Source organism: Myripristis murdjan, chromosome 1 (assembly GCF_902150065.1).
Source record: "Myripristis murdjan chromosome 1, fMyrMur1.1, whole genome shotgun sequence".
NCBI classification, from domain to species: domain Eukaryota; kingdom Metazoa; phylum Chordata; class Actinopteri; order Holocentriformes; family Holocentridae; genus Myripristis; species Myripristis murdjan.
Genome location: NC_043980.1, coordinates 16,065,196 through 16,088,985, shown reverse-complemented (window position 1 = coordinate 16,088,985; position 23,790 = coordinate 16,065,196). Strand labels below are relative to the sequence as shown.

Genomic DNA, 23,790 nt, shown 5'->3' with positions numbered 1-23,790 from the left:
GAGGAGTGGAGACGCCACTGGTTCCATTAGAGAGACGGAGTGCACTGAATTTCTGATTGGTCGATTAGCATAATGCACAGACAGGATGGACAGACGCAGCGAAGCTGTGAATTATTCCAGCGATCAAGTGAAAAATGCAGAATTGAATATCTCTCTCACTCTCTTTCTCTCTCTTTCTCACTCTCTCTCACTCTCTCCCTTCACTGTCTGTTTGGCTCATTCTCCCCCTCTTTCATTTTCTCTGTCATCCTTTTATGTATTACACTCCTTCTCTCTGTGTTTGTCTCTCTTCAGCCCGGGGCGCTCTCCATCCTGCTATGACAATGAAATAGTGATGATGAACCATGTCTACAAAGAGCGCTTCCCCAAGGTCAGCTTCACACAAACAAATGCACAGGTGTATACTGTGTGTATACACACACTTCCAAACATATCCACGAGCACACAGTGACCTTTATAGATACACATAGTAGTAGCAGGTAGGGTTGTTTGCCCCCAGAATAGCATACATTCTTCAGAGCCTGGATTCACTTCATGCTGCGACCATCCTGTTCCACCTCGTCCCTACAGTATATTCTGCTCTACGATGTGTTGGGATGGAGACTGTGCAAGCCACTGGAGTCAACTTAACACACTTTGATCTCTTAGAGCTATCTTTAATTGATGGCAGATTATCCTGATGTAATTTGAAAAGGGCAGATTGTGACTGTTCAACTGGTGCTAATAGGCCTAATGTCAGCTATGCAAACATATCCCATATCATTACAGCATCACCACCAACCTGTGCTGTATCACTGACATGATCAGTCAGTCAGTTGATTAGTTGGTTGACACAAAATAAATGCATTATACTTTTGGTAGTTGATTATTTGTTGATTAATAAAAATTCCAAGCAACTGTTTCACAATCTCTAAGGTTTGCTTGCTTCTCTCTGTTTCATATCATTATGAAATTGATGCTTTGGGAGTTTTTTGGATGCTGGTCAAACTAAAGGTCATATTTATAGATCTTGTGACTCCTTTACCTGGTATTGTTTTATACTTGTGTTGTTGTATTTTATTGTCAGTTTATTGCACAAAAATGCATTTACAGATCTATGTTGGAGAGTCTGTGCACTCACTGAGCTGAGCACTGGCACACTGCACTGCAGAGTCAAGATTTTATTCATTCTGCAATAACAAAGCACAGAAAAAATTAACGTAATCATGTCTAGACTATTTGAAATAGAGTTTGCTCTTGGATAACTGGTGGCGTCCAAGCCAAAGATGTATCACCATGAATTTAGTGACATCTTGCTGTCTTTGTAATTTAGGGCTGGAAACTTGAGAGCTTATGTGCAAACTCCCATTTTACATTTATAGATGAAATGATCAACTGAAAAATAAAAAAAAAGTAAGCATTAGATTAATTGCCAATGAAAATAATCTTTTGTTGTAGCCCCACTGTGCTGTTTACATCAGGCAGGATGCATCCATGGACTGGAGCAGTTCATGTGAAATTCTGACTGCAAACTAGGATTTGTTGGGCCAGGACATATTTTTGCACCCCTCAGTTGTACAGTTTTAGATGAAGTTCCCACTGTAGCCTCACTGTCTCACCCAACATGCTCTTCTGCTGCCGCTGCCAGCTACTTTAAGGTTTCCTTCTGCAGACCACTGTTGAAGTGAGCTACTGTTTTCATAATCTTAGCTTGAATGAGTCTTGCTGTTCTCCTCTGACCTCTATTATCAAGAGGGTATTTTTTTTTTCACACAGGATGGGACATGAATTGTTGCTTATCGCACCGTTCTCAGGAGACGCTGCAGTGTATGGAAATGCCAGAGTGTCGGCCACATCTGACATGCAAGACTCAGCCTGGCACTGATCATACCTTGTTCAAAATCATTAAGATCATGTGGCGTGGCAGTTTTTATATTCAGCCACACAGGAGCTCAACCTCTCAACTCTGATTATTAATATTCTGAGTCACAGCGATTTAACTCAGTGTCCAGAGGAGAGCGAGTTGTTTGCGTAAACGGCTAGGTGTGTCTAATTAAGTGGCACCTGGGTATATATGTCACCCGTATGCGAGTGTGTACAGATACAAGCACACACACTTATATTACATATGTGTATTCCCTAACAGTAATGCATTGTGAAGCTATGTCAACCGTCTCCCCACACAGTTCAGTTTCCAACAGCATGAATGAAGGCCCAAAATGGCTGGATCCACTGTCACTGTAATAAAAATAATTCACTCTACCAAAATAGCTCCATAAGCAGAGCCCAAAGCTGTGCAGTTTGTCTCAGACTTGCAGACTTGCCTTGCCCATGCTGAACTCTGTGGATCTGATGTCCGATAACAATTTACAGCATCGGAGGCAGCTGTGATAAAGCTGCCAGGCAGCTGCAGAAAGAGAGCAAACTTAATGGATAATAATCTCTGATAGTGTCACTTTGTAATCTTCATGCTATAGAGGTGGAATGAAAGAAAGCATTGCAGTAATCACAAATTAAATTTACTGAACAACAACAGGAGGAGATGATATTGTAGAAAATATGATATATCACCACAAATACTTATTCAATATTCGATATTGAGCCGAATTTTGATGATCAAAGTTTTGGGTCATTTCACCTGAAATGTAATGATTGTCTTTGTAAACAAATAAGAAATGACAAAAACAAATAAGGCTGTGAGTAAGACATGGGAAATTCAGAAACATTTCCTTGTTATTAAGACCAATTTAGTGTAATCTCTTAGGTCGGTCTGCAGGTGAAATCCCTCAGGTGATGTCATCATCTCAGGACTGTGACAGCATGACAGGATAAGGCTGTTAACCACTATCTCATCTCGGATTAGGCCACAGCTCAGATGGAGGAGAGGCTGGCGGAGTTCATCCAATGCTACTCCCCAGAGAGTGTTCTGCCGCTGGCCGATGGGGTCCTGAGCTTCATCCACCACCAGATAGCCGAGCTGTCCAGGGACTGCCTGGCCAAATCACGTGAGGGCCTCATTACCAGCGTCTACTTCTGCGAGCTGCAGGAGAACCTGGAGAAGCTGCTGCATGATGTGAGTCTGACACGCCGGGAGTGTGGAGCTGCATGGGAATGCTCAGTTCAAATATCACACCTCTCAAACTGGGCTTGACTTGACGTGACAGGCAGTGATTGCCTGTGAAAACGTTTAACAGAACTTCAGTGTTTTGGCTGACAGCCTGTCTCTTTCTCAGGCCTATGAGCGCTCAGAGAGCTCGGAGCTCACCTTCGTCACCGAGCTGGTCAAAAAGCTCTTCATCATCATATCTCGTCCAGCCAGGCTCCTGGAGTGTTTGGTGAGTCCCATCCCACCATCTGATGGTGCTGCCTGGCACAGCTGTACTCTGATTTTTTTTGTTGTTGTTCCTTTCACAAAACAGAGTCTGCGTTCAAACAGTTTGGAAAAGGGGCAACCACATCGGGCATTTATAAAAATAAATAGCAGGTGATTGGATCAACTTCATCTAACTATCATCATGTGATGTGAAAGTGAGCGAGTACATCGTTATTTCTCTTTTCCAAGTCAGTGCCCTGAAGCTTCTCTCTGCTGTTATCACCCAAGCCAGTGCTTTTCAAAAAGGGATCTGAGGACCCCGAGGGGCCCTTGAGGGGTTTCAAAGTGGTTCTCAGCAAAACAAGGAATAGTTTAAATTCATTGTGATTAAATTCATTAGAAATAGCTATGATATAAAAAATGTTTGAGTGATTATTTTAGCTTAATGTTTTAATCTCATCTCTGTGAATCTATTTGTCAGTGTTCAAGTATGAAATCTGAATTATTCAAGACTTAACACAAACCAGAATATCTTCTCATATCAGGGTCCCTCAGGCACATCACTTCAAGGAAAGTCAACAGGAAAAAGTTTGAAAACTCAGACCTAATCCATGCCTGTAGTTCTTCAAAGGATGCCGATTGGTCCGGCTGTTTTGTGGCATCTGATAATGTTGGATTGGGTTGGAGTGTGGCCACATGGTTTTGCAACATCAGCTGGCTCTGTGAGGTTACTGATGGCATCGCTGGGAGTGGGACTTTGTGAAATAGTTGCTTAATTCAGTTTCCATATTCAATCAGCGCACACTGATAGGGATACACTGAAGGAGCATTTACTGAATCAAGTTGCAAGACAAGTTACAATGCATCAAATTCACACGACATCAAAATAAAAAAAGTCATTGTATGAGAAATCGCATCACCTCCCATATCAAAGCTCATCATCATTTTGCGCTGCACATGTGTGTAATACTGTAGGTGCATACACTCATTCTCACATTTTGATGTCACTGTATGGAATCCACAAGAGAAGTGCATGCTGGAGTAGGCTATTTCTGCTTATTTTCATTCTTATAGAGTAATTTAAATGTTCATATATCAGCCCTTTTCTGAATTGAGATTTTATGATGTCCATATCAGAGAGAAGATGCTTCACAAATTTATGTGGTGCAAAACAAGGCAGATATTTTCAGGGCTGCTTGGTTGGATGGTCTTTTAGTTTTGTGGTTTGAAGAGGGGTAGGGCATGATTGGATTGTGTATTTGATTGGACTGAAATGGGAAGGGGTTTCCGAGGTGCATTCACATTGACTCAATGATTTATTTCTTTTCTTTTTCTTTTTTTTTTTTTTTTTGTAAAACCGATTGATGAGCTACTCAAAACCTGATTGTGAGCTGCCAGTGGCTCACAAGCTACTAGTCAGAGACCCCTGAGCTAGACATAATACACATAACACAACAGAATATATACTGAGTGCCTCAGGATATTTTTCAGACTAAAATGAAACTGTAAAATTCGCTCCACCTCCACTGCTTGTCAGCCTTCTGAGCTGCATATAAAATCAGCTTGGAGCCTGTTCTTGCCATGTTGGTACACAGCTCGCCTCAACTCACTTGGCGATAACAAGCCTCTCTTGATACACAGGAGGCTCGGACGTACCTGGACCTCAGCTCACTGATTGATGGCCTCCCATGTCCTTCATTGGCATGGTCCCGCCCTCAGCCCCCTGGCTCATCTTTCCGTTGCTGAGGCAACCGTCGGAAGAGGTCGATAGGGTCAGACAGGATGTGGAGGGGACTTCAGATCCTCATGGCGGTTAGAGTTGGATAGAGAGTAGGAGAGAGGGAGAACACACACACACACACACACACACACACACACACACACAGATATACACCTTGCTGCCCCTTGCCTATAGAGTTCATTTAACATTCAAGTCAGTTGCAAGGTCTGATATGGTGAAAATGTCACAGACAGTCAGTGGGCTGTTAGCTGCAAGAATATTATCCTAGAGCAGAGCGGGCTATCAGAGAGGGAGGTTTATGCCTTTGCTCCATTTTCTCTCTCTTCCCTGGTCAGGTGAGCAGATATGAGAGAGCCGGGGAGGAAGGAAATGATCCTTGCTGCCTCAGGCTCTGCTTTCTAATCAAAATGTTATTTCAAGAAACAGGAATAAAACAAAATCCCACAGGACAGCACAAAAGGCAGGTTCTTTCAAAGAAGAATGTTTTTTTTTTTCCAAAAGCAATTTAAAGTTAGAAGTGTATTTGCTCTGATTGTGTTTGTTTAACAACCCCATAGCTGTATTTCATTACGTACCTTGTAATGAAAGTAAATTCTAGTTTCATGATATGTAGGTGTTCACACCCTCAGAATAAATTTGATGCATTTATATGGTGGCACAAGATATACATTTAAAATGATCAGCAGGGCATATATCCTTTGTCACTGCACCAGCTAAGTTTCCTTTGGATGTCAGTCAGCGGGGGTAATTTTCTATAATATAGAGCTTTCGCCCCCGTCAGTATTACTTAGTTCAGGTTGTCAGAAATCATTCTTTTCCTTGCAACCTCTCCTTGAGCTCCCATGTGAGTGTATAGGCACCAGGAAAATGTTGCAAGTGAAGACAAACTGTCTGTTATTTATTTATTTTTTTTTGGTTGCACTCATTCACCATTCGCCTCTTCCCTTATAGAGCGTATACAGCTCCGGCACAGATGTTCAAAACTACGTAGAAGTATTAAATTAACTCTAATGGTGTGGCGTTATATAAACACTGGCATAAAATTGATTTTTATGCTCTCAGTTTGAAATGAGCACTGACAAATTTGCTGAGAAGCAGTCTCCATAAAGCTGTGGGTTGAAAAATGTGGTTTGATCTTCATGCAAGTTATAGTAATCAATAAACATAACCTCAATAAACAAATAACACAATTTTCAGGTCTGTATTGAAGATAGTTTACACAGTCTGGGAAGCAAAAAGCTAAAAGATTTAGGAAGTGTTAGAACATCTTTAACAGCAACATTCCCGCAGCTGCTGACTAGGCCACAGGAGGTATTTTACACCATTCGTTTTTACAGAACAGTTTGAGTTTTTGGGATGTGTTGCATGAGGGGTTCACCTCAGGTCATAAAAGATGAAGGTCCACTCTTTGCCTTTCACAAAATACATCAAATAGTGTGTCTTAGGGGAGTTGGTTGAGAGTAAGGCATCTATAAAGATGAAAAACAACCTGCCCACCAAAAAAAGATGCTGAGATCAAATTTCAGGCCTTCAGTCTTGAGTGACATGTGCAGAGCTGCTCAAAAAGTGAATTAAAAAGGGAGGCAGCAAACGTTTCAGTCTGTGACTATCATCAGTGCCACTCTGTGAGTGAGTGAGCACCACTGATGATAGTCCCTGACCGAAACAGTCACTTTTGGAGCAACTCTGCATATGCCAATAAATGAAGACCTGTAATTTTATTTCAGCATTTTGATAAGTCTTCAGGCTTTTTAGCCTCTTTGTTTTTTTGCTGTCACGCCTCAGAATCTTAACAGGCATAAATAAACCTAGTATTTGGCCAGTACAAAATTCATATTTCCAGTTAATAACTTTAGAAGTGAAGAGCTCATTTGTAAAAACAGATATCTCCATTTGAATTTATTAAAACCTTTTTAAACTTTTTGGAATTTTATTAAAATTTACTTTATATTTATTTCTATTTTTATATGTTTATTTAGCCTGGCATCATTTTTATTATCCTAAATCATGCTTTGTGTGTGTGTGTGTGTGTGTGTGTGTGTGTGTGTGTGTGTGTGTATGTGTGTGTGTACTCCAAGCAGTATCAGTGAAAAAGGTGTATTAATTTTAAGAATGGCTTTTATCTGTTTTTGCAAATGAACTCTTCAAGTGCAGAATGTCACAATGAGTTGTGGAAAAATTCAATGGTATATGAAAATATACTTTACAAAAACACTATGCTCAGGAAAAAAACCTGGGTCCCTTACACTGAAAAGATACCATTTTACTGCTGTTGTTTACAATTTCACGGCCCGAAGTTTTGTCTCCAAATTTACAGTGCTTCAGAATGATTTTTCTTTGAATGTATGATAAAATGAGACAGGCTGATTCAAAGAATTATATTAAAATATAATAGCAGATGCAAATGTAAACAACTATCTCTCTCAAAACTACATAATGCACCTTTAAGGCTTCCTGTTGTAGATCCACTCTCACGCTGTGTAACACAAATCATCATCAACAGTTACACTTATATGCTCCTGTACAGTTTTCCCAAACAGTTCACAGAAAGTTGTTCCAGTAGGTTGTTGGACCATCTAATTGGTCTTTAGCAAACCTGAGATTTCCTCTCTGGTGCAGTGTTGTCGTGGACTTGCATGAAAACACACAATAGCGAATGTAAGACATGTTTTCAGATCCTTCGCTGTCAGTCGCGGGTTTCTTGTCACCTCCTTGAGTTTTTTGTACAGCACTTTTGCAGCAATCTTTGCAGGATACCCAGTCCCACAGAGAGTAGCGACAGTGCTGAATTTCCTAGATTTGTTCCATTTATCTGCCTTACTGTCAACTGATGGAGGCCCCAATCTTTAGAGATGCTTTTGTAGTCTTTTCCAGCCTTATGAGCTTTAACAACCAAAGGCCTCTGAAGTCTCTTTTGATCTGGCATGTTTCACTTCAAAGATTTTTTTTTTTTTTTTTTTTTTAAGAGAAGAGCAGGCAGTTGGTTACTAAACTTTGTGGATTTGTTTGATTAGGCAGGGCACCTCTAACCCATATCTGAATGTCAGCACAATAATTGGAATGTCTGACACCAATTACCCTCTTTCATGGAAGTCATTATCTTAGAGGTTCACATACTTTTTTTTCCCCCCCTAGCCCAGGCTATGAATGTTTAATGATGTCTTCAAATACAGACAGAAAAGTTTTGTTATTTGTGTGTTATTTATTTACCTTGTGTTTATCTGCTGTGATGAATTAGATTAAGATCAGACTACATTCTAGGAAAAATTAATGCTGAACTTGAGGTAATTCGAAAGCTTGCATACTTCTCATCCTAAGTGTCGTATCTTGTGTGTCACACTGTTCTGTATTTCATCGGCCCCTTCCACAAGCTCAAGTCAGTCATTGTAGCTCATATTGTTGAGCTACCAAACGAATATTGAATATATTCTGTTCGTCACTTTGTGTTTTTGACCGACTCCAGGAGTTCAAGGTGCAAGTGTATTGTACAAAGCCTGAGCATCTCAATCTGTTTCCTCCGTCAATGCTAGGAGTTCAACCCGGAGGAGTTCTACCATCTCCTGGAGGCAGCAGAGGATCACGCCAAGGAGGGACAGCTGATGAAGACGGACATCCCTCGTTACATTATCAGCCAGTTGGGGCTGACCAGGGACCCGCTGGAAGGTGAGAGAGACAAAGGAGAAATGGAATGGAAGCAATCAAGGAGGAAAGAAAGATTGAAATAAGCACAATTAAAAAAAAAAAAAAAAACGCTTAATGCAGTACCTCAGGATTTATTATATGTTTGTAACCTCAGCTGGAAATATGTAAACACTGAGAAAGTACCTTAGTTTGTTCTTTACATGATTCAAAATTACACTTGATTCAAGAATTTTCTTAATGCTAGTAGGCTGATCTGCTCATTCTGTATTGTGTCAACATATTTATGTTTGTTCCCAGAAAAATTACTGAAACAAGTGAAACTGCATTGGAAACAAGAGGGATATCTCTTCCCGCAGGCAGAATTTTGTCACTTGTTTTAAGAAAAAGAAGATGGAGATTTTTTTGCAGTACATGTGAAAACCACAATATGAAAAACTGACCGACAGACACTTACATAGGACAAAACAATAAAAAATAAAAAAAAAAAAAACAGTGAAATTGGTCATTTGCAGAGTGATAAATCAGTGTCATTGTACATTGAGAGCGTGTACCACATATTTTTGCTGCATGTCATCCCCTCTCTCTCCCCTGCCTTTTTGGATAAAAAAGTTCCCCTATTATGCAAAACAGTTTTCCCTTATGTCTAATGTATCTAATAACCAAGAAAATGTGAAATTGGCAACTCATCTCAATTTAATGTAGTTTTCTCATTTAAAAATGATGTGATTCTGTAAGCCGTGTCGATTTGGAGCGCTTTGTGGCTGCACTCAGGGCTGACTATCTGCATTTTTACAACCCCAAGGTGAATTGCTCTCCCACTCAAAACAGTCTCTCGTTGCCTTCAAGAGATGTCGTGTTTACACAAGATTACACATGAACAACATGCTGACTCATTCACTAAAGGGAATGTCAAAATGTGAGAGAACTCCGACTTATAATGGGCGTCAGTAGTTTTAATGATGGCGGAACTCATGGGCATGCACCCACACACACACACACACACACACACACACACACACACGCACTTATCTTTCCCACAGACATGCTGCATGCACACACCTACACGGTGGTGGTGTCCCTCTCATTCAGTGGGCTAATGTTATGACTCAAAGCTCAGAAAACATCAGTTTCACCCCTCCTGCGCATTCTTCACTCCTCAATATGTTGCTGAAGTGCCAAAGAGCTTTGTATTTTTTGGTGTGACAAAAGAACAAAAGAAGCATAATCACTAATGTCTTCGAGGTGCAAAACCACCTGGACTTTTCGCAGTTTGTAGGTTCAATTTCTGGACTCAAAAATAAGTACTACAAGGCATCATTTTCTTTCCAGAGCCAAAAACCAAGAGTAGAGGTTCATAAGCATAAAATTAATGGCCACAGGAAACATGCAGTTTTAATACTTATATAGTACAAGACTCCAGCCGACATACAAGACTCCAGCCGACATAGCTCTAGGGATCCCTTGGAGATGGAAGACAAAATAGATTGATAAAATACATAAAAGAAAATACAGTAGGAACTTCGAAGATAAAACAAACGAAGAAATGCAAGCTGAATGCTCCAAAATAATACATAAAACAGAATAACTGAACCAAAGGAAAGTAGACAAAAACACAATACAATTGTAAGACACATAAAACATGAAGGGATTGTAAGTGTGGAATAAAATCAGATTCAGTCATAAAAAGTACAATTCAAAATAAAAGGCAATCAAAGTAAGAATGAACAATGAAACAGCAGTGATGAGGACAAAACAGAAGAAAAGTCTAGCAGAGGGGTTTTTGGTGGTGTTTTTTTTTTTTTCTTTTATTTATTGCCATACACTTCATAAATGTTTCAACACCACCACAAACTTTCTGGCTAAATAAAAATAAAGTATAAGACCTTAAAAAGGGCACTGTCTGTTGATCGGGATGTACTGCAAGGCAAGTTTATTTACATAGCGCCATTCAGACACAAGGCAATTCAAACTGCTCTACAGACGCATAGAAATACATTGATTTAAAAAATAAATAAATAAAAAATAAAAACAGAAACAAGCAAATAAAGAGTTAAAGATTCGAAATAAAAGAGGATAGACGTAACAATGAACAATGAAACAGCAATGACAAGGACAAAATAGAGGAAATGTCTAGCAGAGGGGTTTAATTGAGCGTTAGAGAAAGACCTCAGCGTAAAAAGTTCTGTACAATGGAGTCAATGAGATGCTGGAACACACTACAGATCTGTGGCGGATGTTCAAGCTGAAGACATTTATTGAGATGCAGATTGTGGACTGGCTGGCTCATTTACTGGCAGGCTGTGCGGTGGCATCGCTGTCCTTCATTAGTCATCGTCGCTCCAACGCGCCCCCCCCCAAACTCACGGCCTTAATTCACATCTGCTCAGGCTGTCCCGGGCTAATCCATCAAGAGCTGTTCATCAGCTGATGGGCTAAATGGCCCGGGATGACTGTCCACAATAAACTGCTGCACCTTTGTCTGTGAATTCAGGAGAAATATGACTCTGCGAGGTCTTTCACTGTTAGTATCTGCTACCAGTGTGACTCTTTACATCCTGATGTTGCATGTTATATTCCGCCCACATGCATACAGTGCATGCAAGCCGGCACCCACTCATATTCATAGGCCCGCTCACGCCGTTTAATCCCCAGAGAGGCTATTGTCACGTTACTTTATGTAAAATCACAACATGGCGTTTACAACAGTCATTTCTCCGTTTAGCGCTCCCTGGTTCAGTTACCTTTACATGAAGTTTACACACAGAGAACGGCTTCGTAATCCTCTCCAAAGTTAATAGTCATCAGTTTATTTTACTGCTTCAAGAAGACACAGCTATGATCGTGCGTTTGAGAAGCTGTCACGTACAAGAGCGCAGGAGCACTGAAAATAGGCTGCCAAGACTCCTCAAAGAGGGGAAGTACAAAGTGAGGAGGAGGGAGGGTTGAAGGAGACAAGAAAAAATTTATAGGGAGAGGCTATTTTAATTCTCATGTTTTTCTTTTTCTATGATGTGACGCTTTTGGCCCTTTGGCTATTTTGAAATTTGAATAGCTGTTTTGTAAACGATGTTTGAGCCACTGCAAATTCAATTTTATCTCCTCGGAGCAGCGTGAAAGGCTCAGCGTTTCGGTGAGACAAATGTTCCTTTGGTTTTCATTTTGACACCGGATTTGCCTTTAAACTATCATGCTTCTCGACAGACATTGTGAGCCTCGACAGCTATGACAGCGAGGGTCCGCACACCCCCGAGACCGACGACTCAGCAGAGGTGAGACGCTCGCACGCACTCATACAGGTAGACGTGCCCACACACATACATCAATACACACACTACAGGCACAGCACCATCAAAATCAACCAGCAACCCATGACATCTGAGAATATCACCTAATTTAAACCACATCTCTGCTGATTTTAATTATACAATTCCTCAACATTTTGATGAACCAGGGAAAAGGGAGAGCCATCAAGCCACCCACTGAGGGAGATTTCCAGACCATCAAACTGATTAGCAATGGAGCATACGGGTAAGCAGTGCTTTGAATATATATTGTATTAAATCCATGTGTAAAATCTCCCTTTATTGATGTGTAAATCTCCTACCCATTTTAAATCTTTGTAGTTTTTAAACCTGTAGCACTTTGAGATTATCCTTTTAATGAAAAGTGTGTTTGAAATAAAATTTGTTCGTAAGAGAAGTAGTCGACTAATGTTTTTTGCAAGCCCTCGTCTCCATAAACTCTTTTCATGCCAGAAAATCGTTTGATCACTGACCGTTTTCTGTTTTTGGCCCCGCCACTGCCCTCAATCTCTCCTTTTGGCTCCCGTTTCTCTCCCTCCCTCAGCGCTGTCTACCTGGTGCGCCACAGGGAGACACGTCAGCGTTTCGCCATGAAGAAGATCAACAAGCAGAACCTGATCCTGAGGAACCAGATCCAGCAGGCCTTTGTGGAGAGGGACATCCTCACCTTCGCCGAGAACCCCTTCGTCGTCTCCATGTTCTGCTCCTTCGAGACGCGGCGTCACCTCTGCATGGTCATGGAATACGTTGAGGGTGAGTAAGTATTTTTAGAGGATGCCCTTGGTTTTGTTTTTGTTATTGTGTTTTTAGCCCTCTGTTTGTAGATGTAGATTTTAGGTTCACAGCTGTGGCACTAATGTTCAAATCAACAAATGAAGAATTGCAGATCATTAACAATTTGATTGAAACTGAAGAAATGAAAATTTCTAATTCCTCTGCTTTGTTTAAAAATTTGTTTAGTTTCTAGAGGTTTAGGTTGAATACAAATCTCATTTCTTTGTCCTTCACATTTTTGCACTATGTCATATTTTGCAATACATTTGGGTTGTCATTGTTTTTTCAGTTTCAATTGTAATGCAGCATTTTTTGTGTTTTAATATTTGCACAAAGTTAGCTTTCAGTTTCGGATGTATGAGGCCGCTCGAAATTTATTTGTGGTTACTTGGTCATTTCTTGTTGTGTCTCTCCCATTACAGTTTGGCCGATATTTTTTTTTTTTCCCCAAAGACCAACATTTATTCCAACATTTTTTTTTTTTTTTTTTTTGGTAACTGAAGCTGCCAATGTCCAATATTTTGTGCTAATTTTAAATCTCTTTAAATTTGAAAATTACTATGCCAAAAAAATAAAAAAATAAAAAATAAACAAGAAACATGTTTTTTAATGACATGTTTGAATAAACAAAATGAACAAAGACAAATATTGCAAATGCAAAATAAAAAGATGAGAGATATTGTCAACCATTATAAATTATCCATTTAAAAAAGTTCTGAAGAATAACTTATAAGATATGGACATGCTGATGTTCAAAAAATGATGAATTGGTCTAACCCAATTTCCCACGGCACATTTTTTGCCCTTTTTCTTGATGCAGGAATATTTTATTACATCTGCTGTCTTAGTGCTTTACTTTTGAGGCTAACTCACTTTTCTACTGGTTGCCATTAATGCCCATGATCAAGGAACTAAAATTATTCCAGTTTCTCCCTTTCTGTAAATTGTGGATGAGAGTGCCAGCAAAATGCCAAAAATGTAAATATAAATATCGTAGTCCTTTATGTCTATGTTTGGCCCTCCATAAGACGCGTGCCAGCATCAGATAATTAAAAAGCACTATGGTGAAATGCAGAGAGAACGACTGTTGACACTTTACCATCTTCAATCCCCAGAGGGGCAGATGAGATGGAGTGACTCTTATTTCACTATTGCAACAGCACTCACGCCACAAAGTCAAACGATGTGTGTCAAAGTGCCTCTCCTGGCCGTAGCGGTAGATGTTGAAACAAGGTCAATTGTTTCACCCTGCTGCTTAAGCCTAATTCATCTTCCTCTCCTGTTGTACTGGATTTCCTGGAGGGCAGCTCAGTACAGTGTTATGACCCTCAGAGCTACTGCATTTCTTACCTTGGCTGTTAGTGCACAGAGGCACTCGGGCATGAAGGGTAGTTGTGTGTGTGAGTGACTCATCCATGATGACACTGCCAAACATGCATTAACGGCAGCCAAGGTGGATGTCAAGACAAAATAGACTAAACACATATACGCCCAATTTTTGTAACCTGTGCAAAAGCACAGCGCACAGTGATGCGAATCAGAATTACATATAAATATACACCAAATATTATCGTGAAATTATTCTGCAAAGGACCAACTCCCACAGTATCTCGTCACCCTCTGGACTTTGTGCTGTTTGTCGCTATCATTTCTATCAAATCCTGTCTCAAGTAAGGACGCTGTCCAAAACTACAGAGTGGAAAAAGCGAGGTCCACTCACACCTGAGCAATAACCAGGGAAGTCACTGTGTTTTCCCAGGAGGGGATTGTGCCACTTTGCTGAAGAACATCGGGGCTTTACCTGTGGAACTTGCCAGGATGTACTTTGCTGAGACTGTTTTGGCCTTGGAGTACCTGCACAACTATGGCATCGTCCATAGAGATCTCAAACCCGACAAGTGAGTGTTTAAAACGCCCCTGTTGTGGCGAGGAATACACAGTGGCCACTACCAGGGGTGAAAGCAACTAATTACATTTACTCAAATTACTGTAATAAAGTAGCTTTTTTGTGTAAGTGTACTTTGTGGAGCATTTTTAAAAGTCAGTAATTTTACTTTTACTTAAGCACACCTTTGCTAAAGCATTGTACTTCTACCTGCTCTTTGAATTAGACCTTCATAAATTCAAAGTAGAGTAGTAATCTGTCTTTACATATTTTGGTGCACTTTTTCTTGAAATTTCCAAATTCCCGATCAAAGGAATCTAGTCTGAGCTGTGTGCCCTTGTCCTTTTGGATTTTCACTGGAAGAGATCTCATCTAACAAAGTTATCGTTTCTAAAAAAATATCACTCAGTAACTTTTACTTTTAGTAACTGGAATACATTTCAAATGAGTTACTTTTTACTTTCACTTCAGTAGATTTTTACAGCAGTACTTCTACTTCTACTTGAGCAGCAGTTTGTAGTACTCTTTCCACCACTGGCTACGACCAAAAAAGTATTTGCTTTAATTGATCTGTCTGGTTAATAAAAACTGCAACAGTGTCAACTGTGTTATAAACTGTGTATATAACTGTGTTATATACTGTGTTTAAACATACTCAGTGTAGTTTCCCCTATCAACACTCTTAGTTTTGTTTCATCACAAGGTCCTCACCATAACAAGAAAGTGTTAAATAAAAAATAGGGGACCCAGCTGAGTGTGCACTATAAACTCTATTATGTGCCTTTAAATTAAATGGTTTTCAGGTAATTGTTTAAAGTTACATTCATATCATTTAGCTGACATGGGGGCTGAATAGTCCATGATGTAGTGATTGTACTGATGTCCCGAAATTTGAAGTTGCATGTCTGTTGTTTCACTCCGTATAGTCTCCTGATCACCTCCATGGGTCACATCAAACTGACAGACTTCGGCTTGTCTAAGATGGGCCTCATGAGCCTCACCACCAACCTGTATGAGGGACACATAGAGAAGGATGCCAGGGAATTCCTGGATAAACAGGTACAGTAATTGGAGTAGAGTTTTGAGCAAATGCTTGACCAGTAAGATCCTGGCTTTTGAATTATATACTCTGTGGTAGAAATAACTTTATAACTCTAGCATATAAAGTGGCTTGACGCTGAAGTTGGCAGTTTTCTGGAAAAGGGAAAAAATGAAACAAAGAAAAAAAAATGCCAGAATTTGAAAATACAGCCCTCCTCCCACAGCTATCCCCCTTCCCCACTCTGTCCTAAGCCCCTCCCACCAGTCGAGCACAGGCATCCACCAAGAAATGTCAAAGCAAGACTCACAAAACTTGTATATTAGTTGATAATCTATCCATGTAGAAAAAAAAAAAAAAAAGTGAATCTTTGAGGTACACCAATACTATACATGTGAAGCAACCATTTTGAGTTGGTCTTGATCGGTGGAAAACTAGTCCGGGCAGGCAGGAGGCAAATTGATTACGTACACGAGCATCTGCATTTGTAGAACAGCCAGTAGGGAACGCTCTCTCTCTCTCTGAAATGACCCGTGATTGGCTAAAGTCTCATGTCATGGACTATATTTTCTAATGCGTGAATACAGAGCGAAGAGCAGGTGCAGCAGTCTAGTTTCTGCTTGAATTACAGTCTACTGAATTATTATTATGGAATTTTTACCCAATGACACCAATAAAAACAAACAAACAAACAAAAAAAAAAAACTGCCAACCCCAGGGTTAAGTTACATAGTGTGTGCTTATTTTGGCTCTTCCCTCCCAAAGAAAAGAGTCTGCTGACAGTCACAGCTGGATGAGAATGAGACTGGACTGTTAAGTGTGTATGATGCAAACATGGTTTAATCAGATGTTAGGATATACAGTGGTTGTGGATAAACAGGCATCTGGTATTCAAAGGATCTATTACTCTACCCCAGCCATGCATGCAAACAAGCCAAGTCATCCTGCAAACGCGCTAATTTCCAAATGAAGACACAACAGCATTATAATGCTTCCTGTGTAATCTGAATTAGTGAATCATTAATGCTTCCCTTCGCCGTCGCATTCCCATTTTGCAGTTGCAGTTATTGTTTACGCCCTAAATTAAACTAGTTGTAATTAATCAGATTGGCCCATGCGTCCCCCCTATCCATTCTCAGCAGCAGCAGGCATTAGTTTGGCCGTCAGTAATCAACTCACATCTGCAGATGAAAAGGAACAGGGCTTTGCTTTCATTTAGCAGTTGGAGTTTCTGATTAAGCAAATGTTTCTCATTCAGTCATTAATGATGTCTGATATGTAAGACAGTAGCTACATCAACACACACGCACACGCACACACATATTCACACACTGACCTATCCTAAACATCATATTTCATTTCTACATGTGTGAACATTAAATCAATATTGAATTATGTAAATGGGAGACTAAATGAGGACACACTCGTTCATTTTATTGGCTCTAGTGTTCAAGAATATGAACACATGTTGTCCAGCTTTACTTTGCCAATCTTGTAATTTTGACAACTTGCTTGTCTCACATGAAGTCGTTTGGCGACAGTTGTCGCCATTCATAAACCACAAAACTGAGAGTTTGCCGTTTAAAGCAAATGTTTCCCTGCCTGGGAGCTGTTTCCTGTGGAGAGACTGTTTCACTCTATCCAATTTCAAGTCATCAAAACACAACGCTGCTGCTGCTTTTAGGAAACCTAATGTGGACGAATGCTGGGGTGAAGAAAATTTGAAGTCTCTTAAAGTTCATTTTCATATCATAATGGAATGAATGGAAACCAATGGCTGAATAAAAGGAAAAAGAATAACATTTTTAGATATTACTCTACAAATGCAAAATCACAGTTATACTCCTTTAAAGCTTTTAAGTTATATGTTTACTAACTGATATTCTAACTTTTTAAGACTATTAACTACTGCTATATTTTCTCCCACTGCCCACTGTATGTCTGTTTTATTAATCTATTTTGCTTTCTTATCTTCTGCCTTCCACTTTCCCCCCCTTCAATCCCTTTCTCCTTCTCTCTCTTCTCTCCATCACCAAGGTATGTGGTACTCCAGAGTACATTGCCCCAGAGGTGATTTTGCGCCAGGGCTACGGGAAGCCGGTGGACTGGTGGGCCATGGGCATCATCCTCTATGAGTTTCTGGTGGGCTGCGTGCCTTTCTTTGGAGACACTCCCGAGGAGCTGTTTGGACAGGTCATTACAGGTGTGGACAGGAATTAGTTAATATTAAAAGACTGAGAGACTATCAGAACGTCTTCATATTAAAACTCTGCTGCTTCTCTCAAAATTTCTGCCCTCTTTGTCACTCTGACCGTGTGTCCTTTCCGCTTGTCTCCACCAGACGATATAGTGTGGCCAGACGGCGATGAGGCCTTGCCTGCAGACGCTCAGGCCCTCATCTCCACTCTGCTCCAGACAAACCCTCTCATGAGGCTGGGCACCGGTACTTTCCTCTCCATGCACTTGATGCCACAGCTCCCATCTGCAGCATTTTGTAGCAGGATTAGAAATGCAAAATGACATTAATGAGAGACTTTCTGAAGAGGCAATCCAGATAGACTTCACATCTCAGATTGATGACGCTATGAATTCTTCCTCATGCAGCTTTACATTCATGCAGTACTTGTATCCATAAATAAGTTGTATATATCAGTAAGAGCACTATGTGGCCATATTTTGCCAAGGCTCTGACAGATTGTGCTGTTTGTCTTCTGTGCCACCAGGCGGAGCGTTCGAAGTGAAGCAGCACCCGTTCTTCACCGAGCTGGACTGGAACAGCTTGCTGAGACAGAAGGCAGAGTTCATCCCTCACCTGGAGTCAGAGGAGGACACCAGCTACTTTGATAGTGAGTGTGCCTGTACTTGTGTGTGTGATAAGTAGTTACATCCATAAGGGCAGATGTGGACTCTGTGGCATTGTAGTGCAGAAGGGTAAAATTAAGCTTTTTGAAAATGCATGCAGAGGATTGTCATGTGATCTAGGTTTTTTTTTTAATATTGCACATGCAGTATGCAGGCCATGAGCGGACACGTCTGACAGCTTGATAGGGGACTTTAAACAATTTGGGGCATTTCAGTGACAGCAGGTTGTGTGGTTTGGTGTAGTGAGGGTGCTTTCTAATTTGCCGGTTTGGTGTGGACATGGCCTGACTCTGTGGCGAATATGGACCGTGCTGACTTAGCCATTTTGACCGCTTGAATGTCACACATATTGCGGATTGGACCTTTAAGACATTTCTTAAGATCTTTGTAATCTGCTCTGCATAAGTAATGGAAGCGACAATATTTCTAAACTGCTCCTGCCATCCTCTTCTCAAATCTGTTCATGTCTACAATAACAGCATAAATACAAAAAAAAAGACCCGAATGCTTATCACTGATATGTAACAAATCAAATAAACACAGTGTTTTATGTTTTGCAAGACGTTTGAAATTCCATCAGAATGACAATCAGTGAGATTATTACAAATTATAATGTAAATTAGCCATATGTTTTTGTTGTGTAGAACTAATTAGAATATATTACTGTACGAATTTGTGATGAAGGGTGTGACTTGAAACTTGTATCCTCTCTCTCTCTCTCTCTCTCTCTCTCTCTCTCTCTCTGTTTGCCCAGCCCGCTCAGACCGTTACCGCCACATCAACGCTTACGATGAGGATGACACCAACGATGATGAGCCGGTGGAGATCAGACAGTTTTCCTCCTGCTCCCCTCGCTTCAGCAAGGTCAGACTTTTGTCTCTCCACCACCCTCCCCTCTCCCTTTCCTCTGCCTCTCTCTCCCGTCTTTTATGGCTTTTCACTAATTTTTCACTCCTTCTCTTTCTCTTCCTCTTCCCCCCCCTCTCTCTCGCTGTGTCAACCTGTTATTTCTGTCACAGTCCTTTTTTTTTCTTCTCACCCTGTGGTGCCTGCTCGCTCTCTCTCCTCGCTTCACAAGAAATGGGTAGTGCACTCATCCTGACACTTCAGATTCTTTGACAGGATTAGATGAGGGAAGAGGAAGGAGTCCTGAACAGAAGAAGGAACAAACCCTAGACTTTCTCTCATTACTATTGCTATCATTATTATTATTATTATTATTATTATTATTATTATTATTAGTGATGGCAGTATCTTTTTCTTTACCTCCTTTCCCTTTTCTTTGCTGTTTTTTAAAAATGTATATATATATTATTATTTAAGCAGCATTCATGAACTTTGAATTTTGTATAAATCCAAGGTGCAGTAATATTGGAGTTGGTTGGAGTGGGGTTATGAATGTTAAAAAAATAACATGTATCATTCATAACTATATTCAGGATGTTGCCATAGTGAATCATGGATAAACAGGCCGTGAATAAAAGCGTGAAGGTGAGACCGCACGGTGCAGACGGCAGGGCCTGCAGGCAGGATCCAGGTCTCAGATATGGACAAGGATCAGGTGGAGTTCAGACAGTAATTGGGGTGTTGTAACCATTATCTCTCCTCTCTCCATGTTCTATTTTAAGGCGTCTCAGGGTCCATGTACTTTTCATGTCAGAGCCTCTCTCTTCCTTTTTTTTTTTCGCTCTACCTGTCTGCCTGTCATGTGTTTTTAATGACCCTGGCAAACGTTTCCTCCATCTCCCCCATTCTCTTTCTTCACATGCACTCTTTCCGTCGCCCGCTCTCGTTTAATTCTGATGTGTTTCTCTGTGTTCTCTCTGTCACACTTTCCCTCTCGAGGTGGGATTTTCTCACCTCATTGTGCATTTTCTTTGTTGACGTTTTTTTTTTCTCTCTCACTTTGATTCTTTCTCTTTCTCTCTCTCTCTCTCTTCCTCTTCCAATCTGCCTTTCTCCTGTCTTTCACCTGATCCGTCCTCTCACTTCGGGGCTGTAAAACAGTGAAGAAGCTCTTCAGAAAATGGAAGGTGCCTCATTGAGGGGCCAATTTCAATTATAGTGGAGGTGTAGAGGGCTGCTGAGTGGCCCTACCACAGGAGAGCTTCTCAGGGATAGACACACAAAATGACGTGTACAGTAAATACACACATGCACACACTCAAACAAGCATTTATGAACCCAGGCAGGTGGACCAGCATAAGAATGAATATTAGCCTTGTGCACAAACACACACACACACACACACACACACACACACACACACACACACACACACACACACACACACACACACACACCCTTAAGCTCTCAGATAATTTCTTGGAGGCACTTCAGGCTGCCTTTGAAGTAAACATGTGTACACATATAAGTCCTTTATTTTCCTGCTTGTTATGACAAAAGGGAGCTTTTTTACATTTTACCTTTTTTAGTATTTGATTATGATTCATTGATGGAACAGGTAAAATCATTGGTGCTTAGCTACATTTAGAGTATTTGCACATAAATGAAATGTGGGATCAGAGTGATAAACACCACACAGAAAGAAGACATGAAAATTACTGATTTGTTTTAAAAAGTATCCCATGGGGCTTATAGCAAAACATTGCACCCAAAAAAAAAAAAAAAGAAAGAAAAACAAACAAATGCTATGTGAATATTTACCCAGTGCTTAAAATAGCTTTGACTAATTTGAAATTCCTCAGTAAAGTACTGCTTTGTTTCAAGAGCATGAAACCAGATGTTTAATGATTGAAAGAAACTTACTGATCTGTTCTGGCTGTTAATGTCTTATTGGGTTTGTACACACTCACACTTGTTACCATGGTGCCCTGCTGAATATTTTTTCAGCTTCTTCGGCTGCACTCCCCCTCACAGCTTAGCTTTCCTGCCTTGTTCTGCACATAATAGGCCCCTGCCAGAACAATTGTGTGTATGTGTTCAGGTTTTTTTGAGTGTGTGTCCACGCTCACACACACACGCTGACACACACAACCTAGTCTTCAGTGTAGCAGGTCTAATCGATTCTGTCCCCTTCTGTATGTTTTGCCAAGTATAAAGGTCACAGGTATGATGTGGGGAGTCAGTTTATTATCCTTATCTGAAGGCACATAGTGGGAAGCTGGAGATACTGCTGATACGAGGAGGCTAAGAACTGCTATGGATACCAGTGGAAGTGCACCAGAATGACATTTTTAGTAATATATTTATGCAAATTTTATTTAGGATTATGAATAAAGATACTTTTTACTGAGGTATTACAGCAAGCGATGTTGTACTGTATGACGTAGTGTTTCTTCTAAGAGCCTATTCTTTTGTATGTCTGCTTCACTGGAGAGTAAATAGAGAGATGACTGATGGCAAATGAAAGAGGGTGTAATATGCAACAAGAGGGTGTCCAGGATGTGAGCAGCATTCAAATGCATACCTTACCAAGAGCATGATGTGTGCCTTTGCATCCTGACATTTACACAGTTTGTACAGCGGGCTTTCCAAAAAATGTATTAATAACTTATCCAAAGAGCAAAATCACCATAATAACTTTGAATTAGCAATTTTAGGAACTGAATTTAACTGTTAAAGTTAACTAACTCAGACCATATCTAACCCACTGGTGATCGTCATTTGTCCATTTTGGTGTAACTATCATATGTCCAGTGCAATTACTAGTCCTTAAGCAAAAGTTTAGTTGACCTTTTGATTTTTCTGCACACATGCCTCCGTAGGAATTCAGAGACAGTTTATCTTCATTGTCAGCTTATTTTGGGACTATTTTGAATCAAGTGACTTGTACCAATAGCTAATATTGTGTGTGGGTATTCAGTATCTTAAATTAATAATTTTATTCAAGGTGGAAAAGCATCTGAAACAGCATTTGAACCTTTACAGGATACTAAAACTCCCCACTGAAAGCCAGTGTAATATAATTCCTTTAGTTACCCCTTTTTCCACGGGGGCTAGTGCTGCTGCCTGAGCCAAATCGTGAGTCATTCCCTGAATTTCCACCAAAAAAAGTGCTAGTGCTCGGCTGCAAATCTCAGCTCAGCTCCAAATATTTGCTCATATAGATTCAGTGAGCCTGTGACATCAGGAGCTGGGAGGTGTGTTTCCCTGCTGTCTCTGGCAAATACCAGCATGAAGATTAGTTTTTCAGAAGCGTTATTTTTAAATCACCCAGCTATCAGCAATTAGACCTTTTTCACAGCAGCCATTTTGGCATGAAGTAGCAGGCTAAACACATGCATTACTAATATTAATTACTTGAAAGGCTTTGGTAAATTTAATCAGAACAGAACCTTAATTAGCCTAATGTTTTTCTGTGGTGCCATTAATTTGTTGTTGTACCATACTTCCTTTGAAAACACCCCCATCCATAAACCTTAAGTCTGAGCAAACACTGTGGGAAAGGGCGACAGCCCTAACAGTGCTTGAGTCATATCCTTACTTCCATCATAAGTGCAGTGGACAACACGAACTGGCTGCTCGATTTTGAAAAATGATATATCAACACTCCAGTATATCTCAGTACCTCTATTTGGGATGCATATTTGGGATTACTCCACCAATATTCAGGATTCTTGCCTAGATCTTAACAGTTTCCAGCAGACAAAATGGTGGTCTGACTGTGTCCCCCTGTAGGTGTACAGCAGTATGGAACATCTTTCTCAGCTGGAGCAGAAAGCTACGACGTCTGTGACCCGGCGGGAGCACAAAGGTCCGCGGGAAGACAAGGTGGCCAAGAGAGAGAGCCTGGGCAGCTTCAGCATGAGGGACAAGAGCTGGAGGACCGGGTCCCCTGAGATGTGAGTACTTTTTGTGTATGTGTTTGTTGAGGTGGGGGTCTGTTTGCATTTATCTGTTTGGAAGTATTCAGATTTGTACGAGTGTGCCGGGGCTTGACATTAACACCTGCCAAATGCAGGCACAATTTGGCAGTGGCATGCACCATTGTCACTCTTACCAGCTGCTTTGGCAGGTGGCAAAAAAAAAAAAAAAGAAGAAGAAGAAATAACTGTAGTTTACAAAAAGCACCTGAAATAATAAAATCATGTCAATGTGACAGGCTACTACAAAATACTACCACCCACATGAGCATTGCTTGCACATTGTGACCTCATCCCATTGGTCCTTCCACATCATCGTGTTGCCAGTGACTTCTTCAAATAACCGCTTATAATGACCATGCATCATTATGTATGCATGCATTAGAGCCAGCACCCTGACTCTCTTTCCTCCTCCCTTTGCCCCCCT

General features: G+C 40.6%; 1 protein-coding gene across 1 annotated transcript in view; it reads left to right on the top strand.

Moving 5' to 3' along the window:
- Window positions 1-23,790, top strand: part of mast1a (microtubule associated serine/threonine kinase 1a) — a 73,451-nt gene that overhangs the window by 38,793 nt on the left and 10,868 nt on the right. The window contains exons 7-20 of the mRNA XM_030050358.1: window positions 295-370; window positions 2,843-3,052; window positions 3,213-3,314; window positions 8,564-8,696; window positions 11,877-11,944; window positions 12,127-12,203; window positions 12,522-12,730; window positions 14,511-14,649; window positions 15,563-15,695; window positions 17,713-17,878; window positions 18,017-18,118; window positions 18,399-18,521; window positions 19,292-19,401; window positions 23,179-23,342. Of these exons, the coding sequence (XP_029906218.1) occupies window positions 295-370; window positions 2,843-3,052; window positions 3,213-3,314; window positions 8,564-8,696; window positions 11,877-11,944; window positions 12,127-12,203; window positions 12,522-12,730; window positions 14,511-14,649; window positions 15,563-15,695; window positions 17,713-17,878; window positions 18,017-18,118; window positions 18,399-18,521; window positions 19,292-19,401; window positions 23,179-23,342 (1,812 nt within the window). The remainder of the gene's footprint in view (window positions 1-294; window positions 371-2,842; window positions 3,053-3,212; window positions 3,315-8,563; window positions 8,697-11,876; window positions 11,945-12,126; window positions 12,204-12,521; window positions 12,731-14,510; window positions 14,650-15,562; window positions 15,696-17,712; window positions 17,879-18,016; window positions 18,119-18,398; window positions 18,522-19,291; window positions 19,402-23,178; window positions 23,343-23,790) is intronic.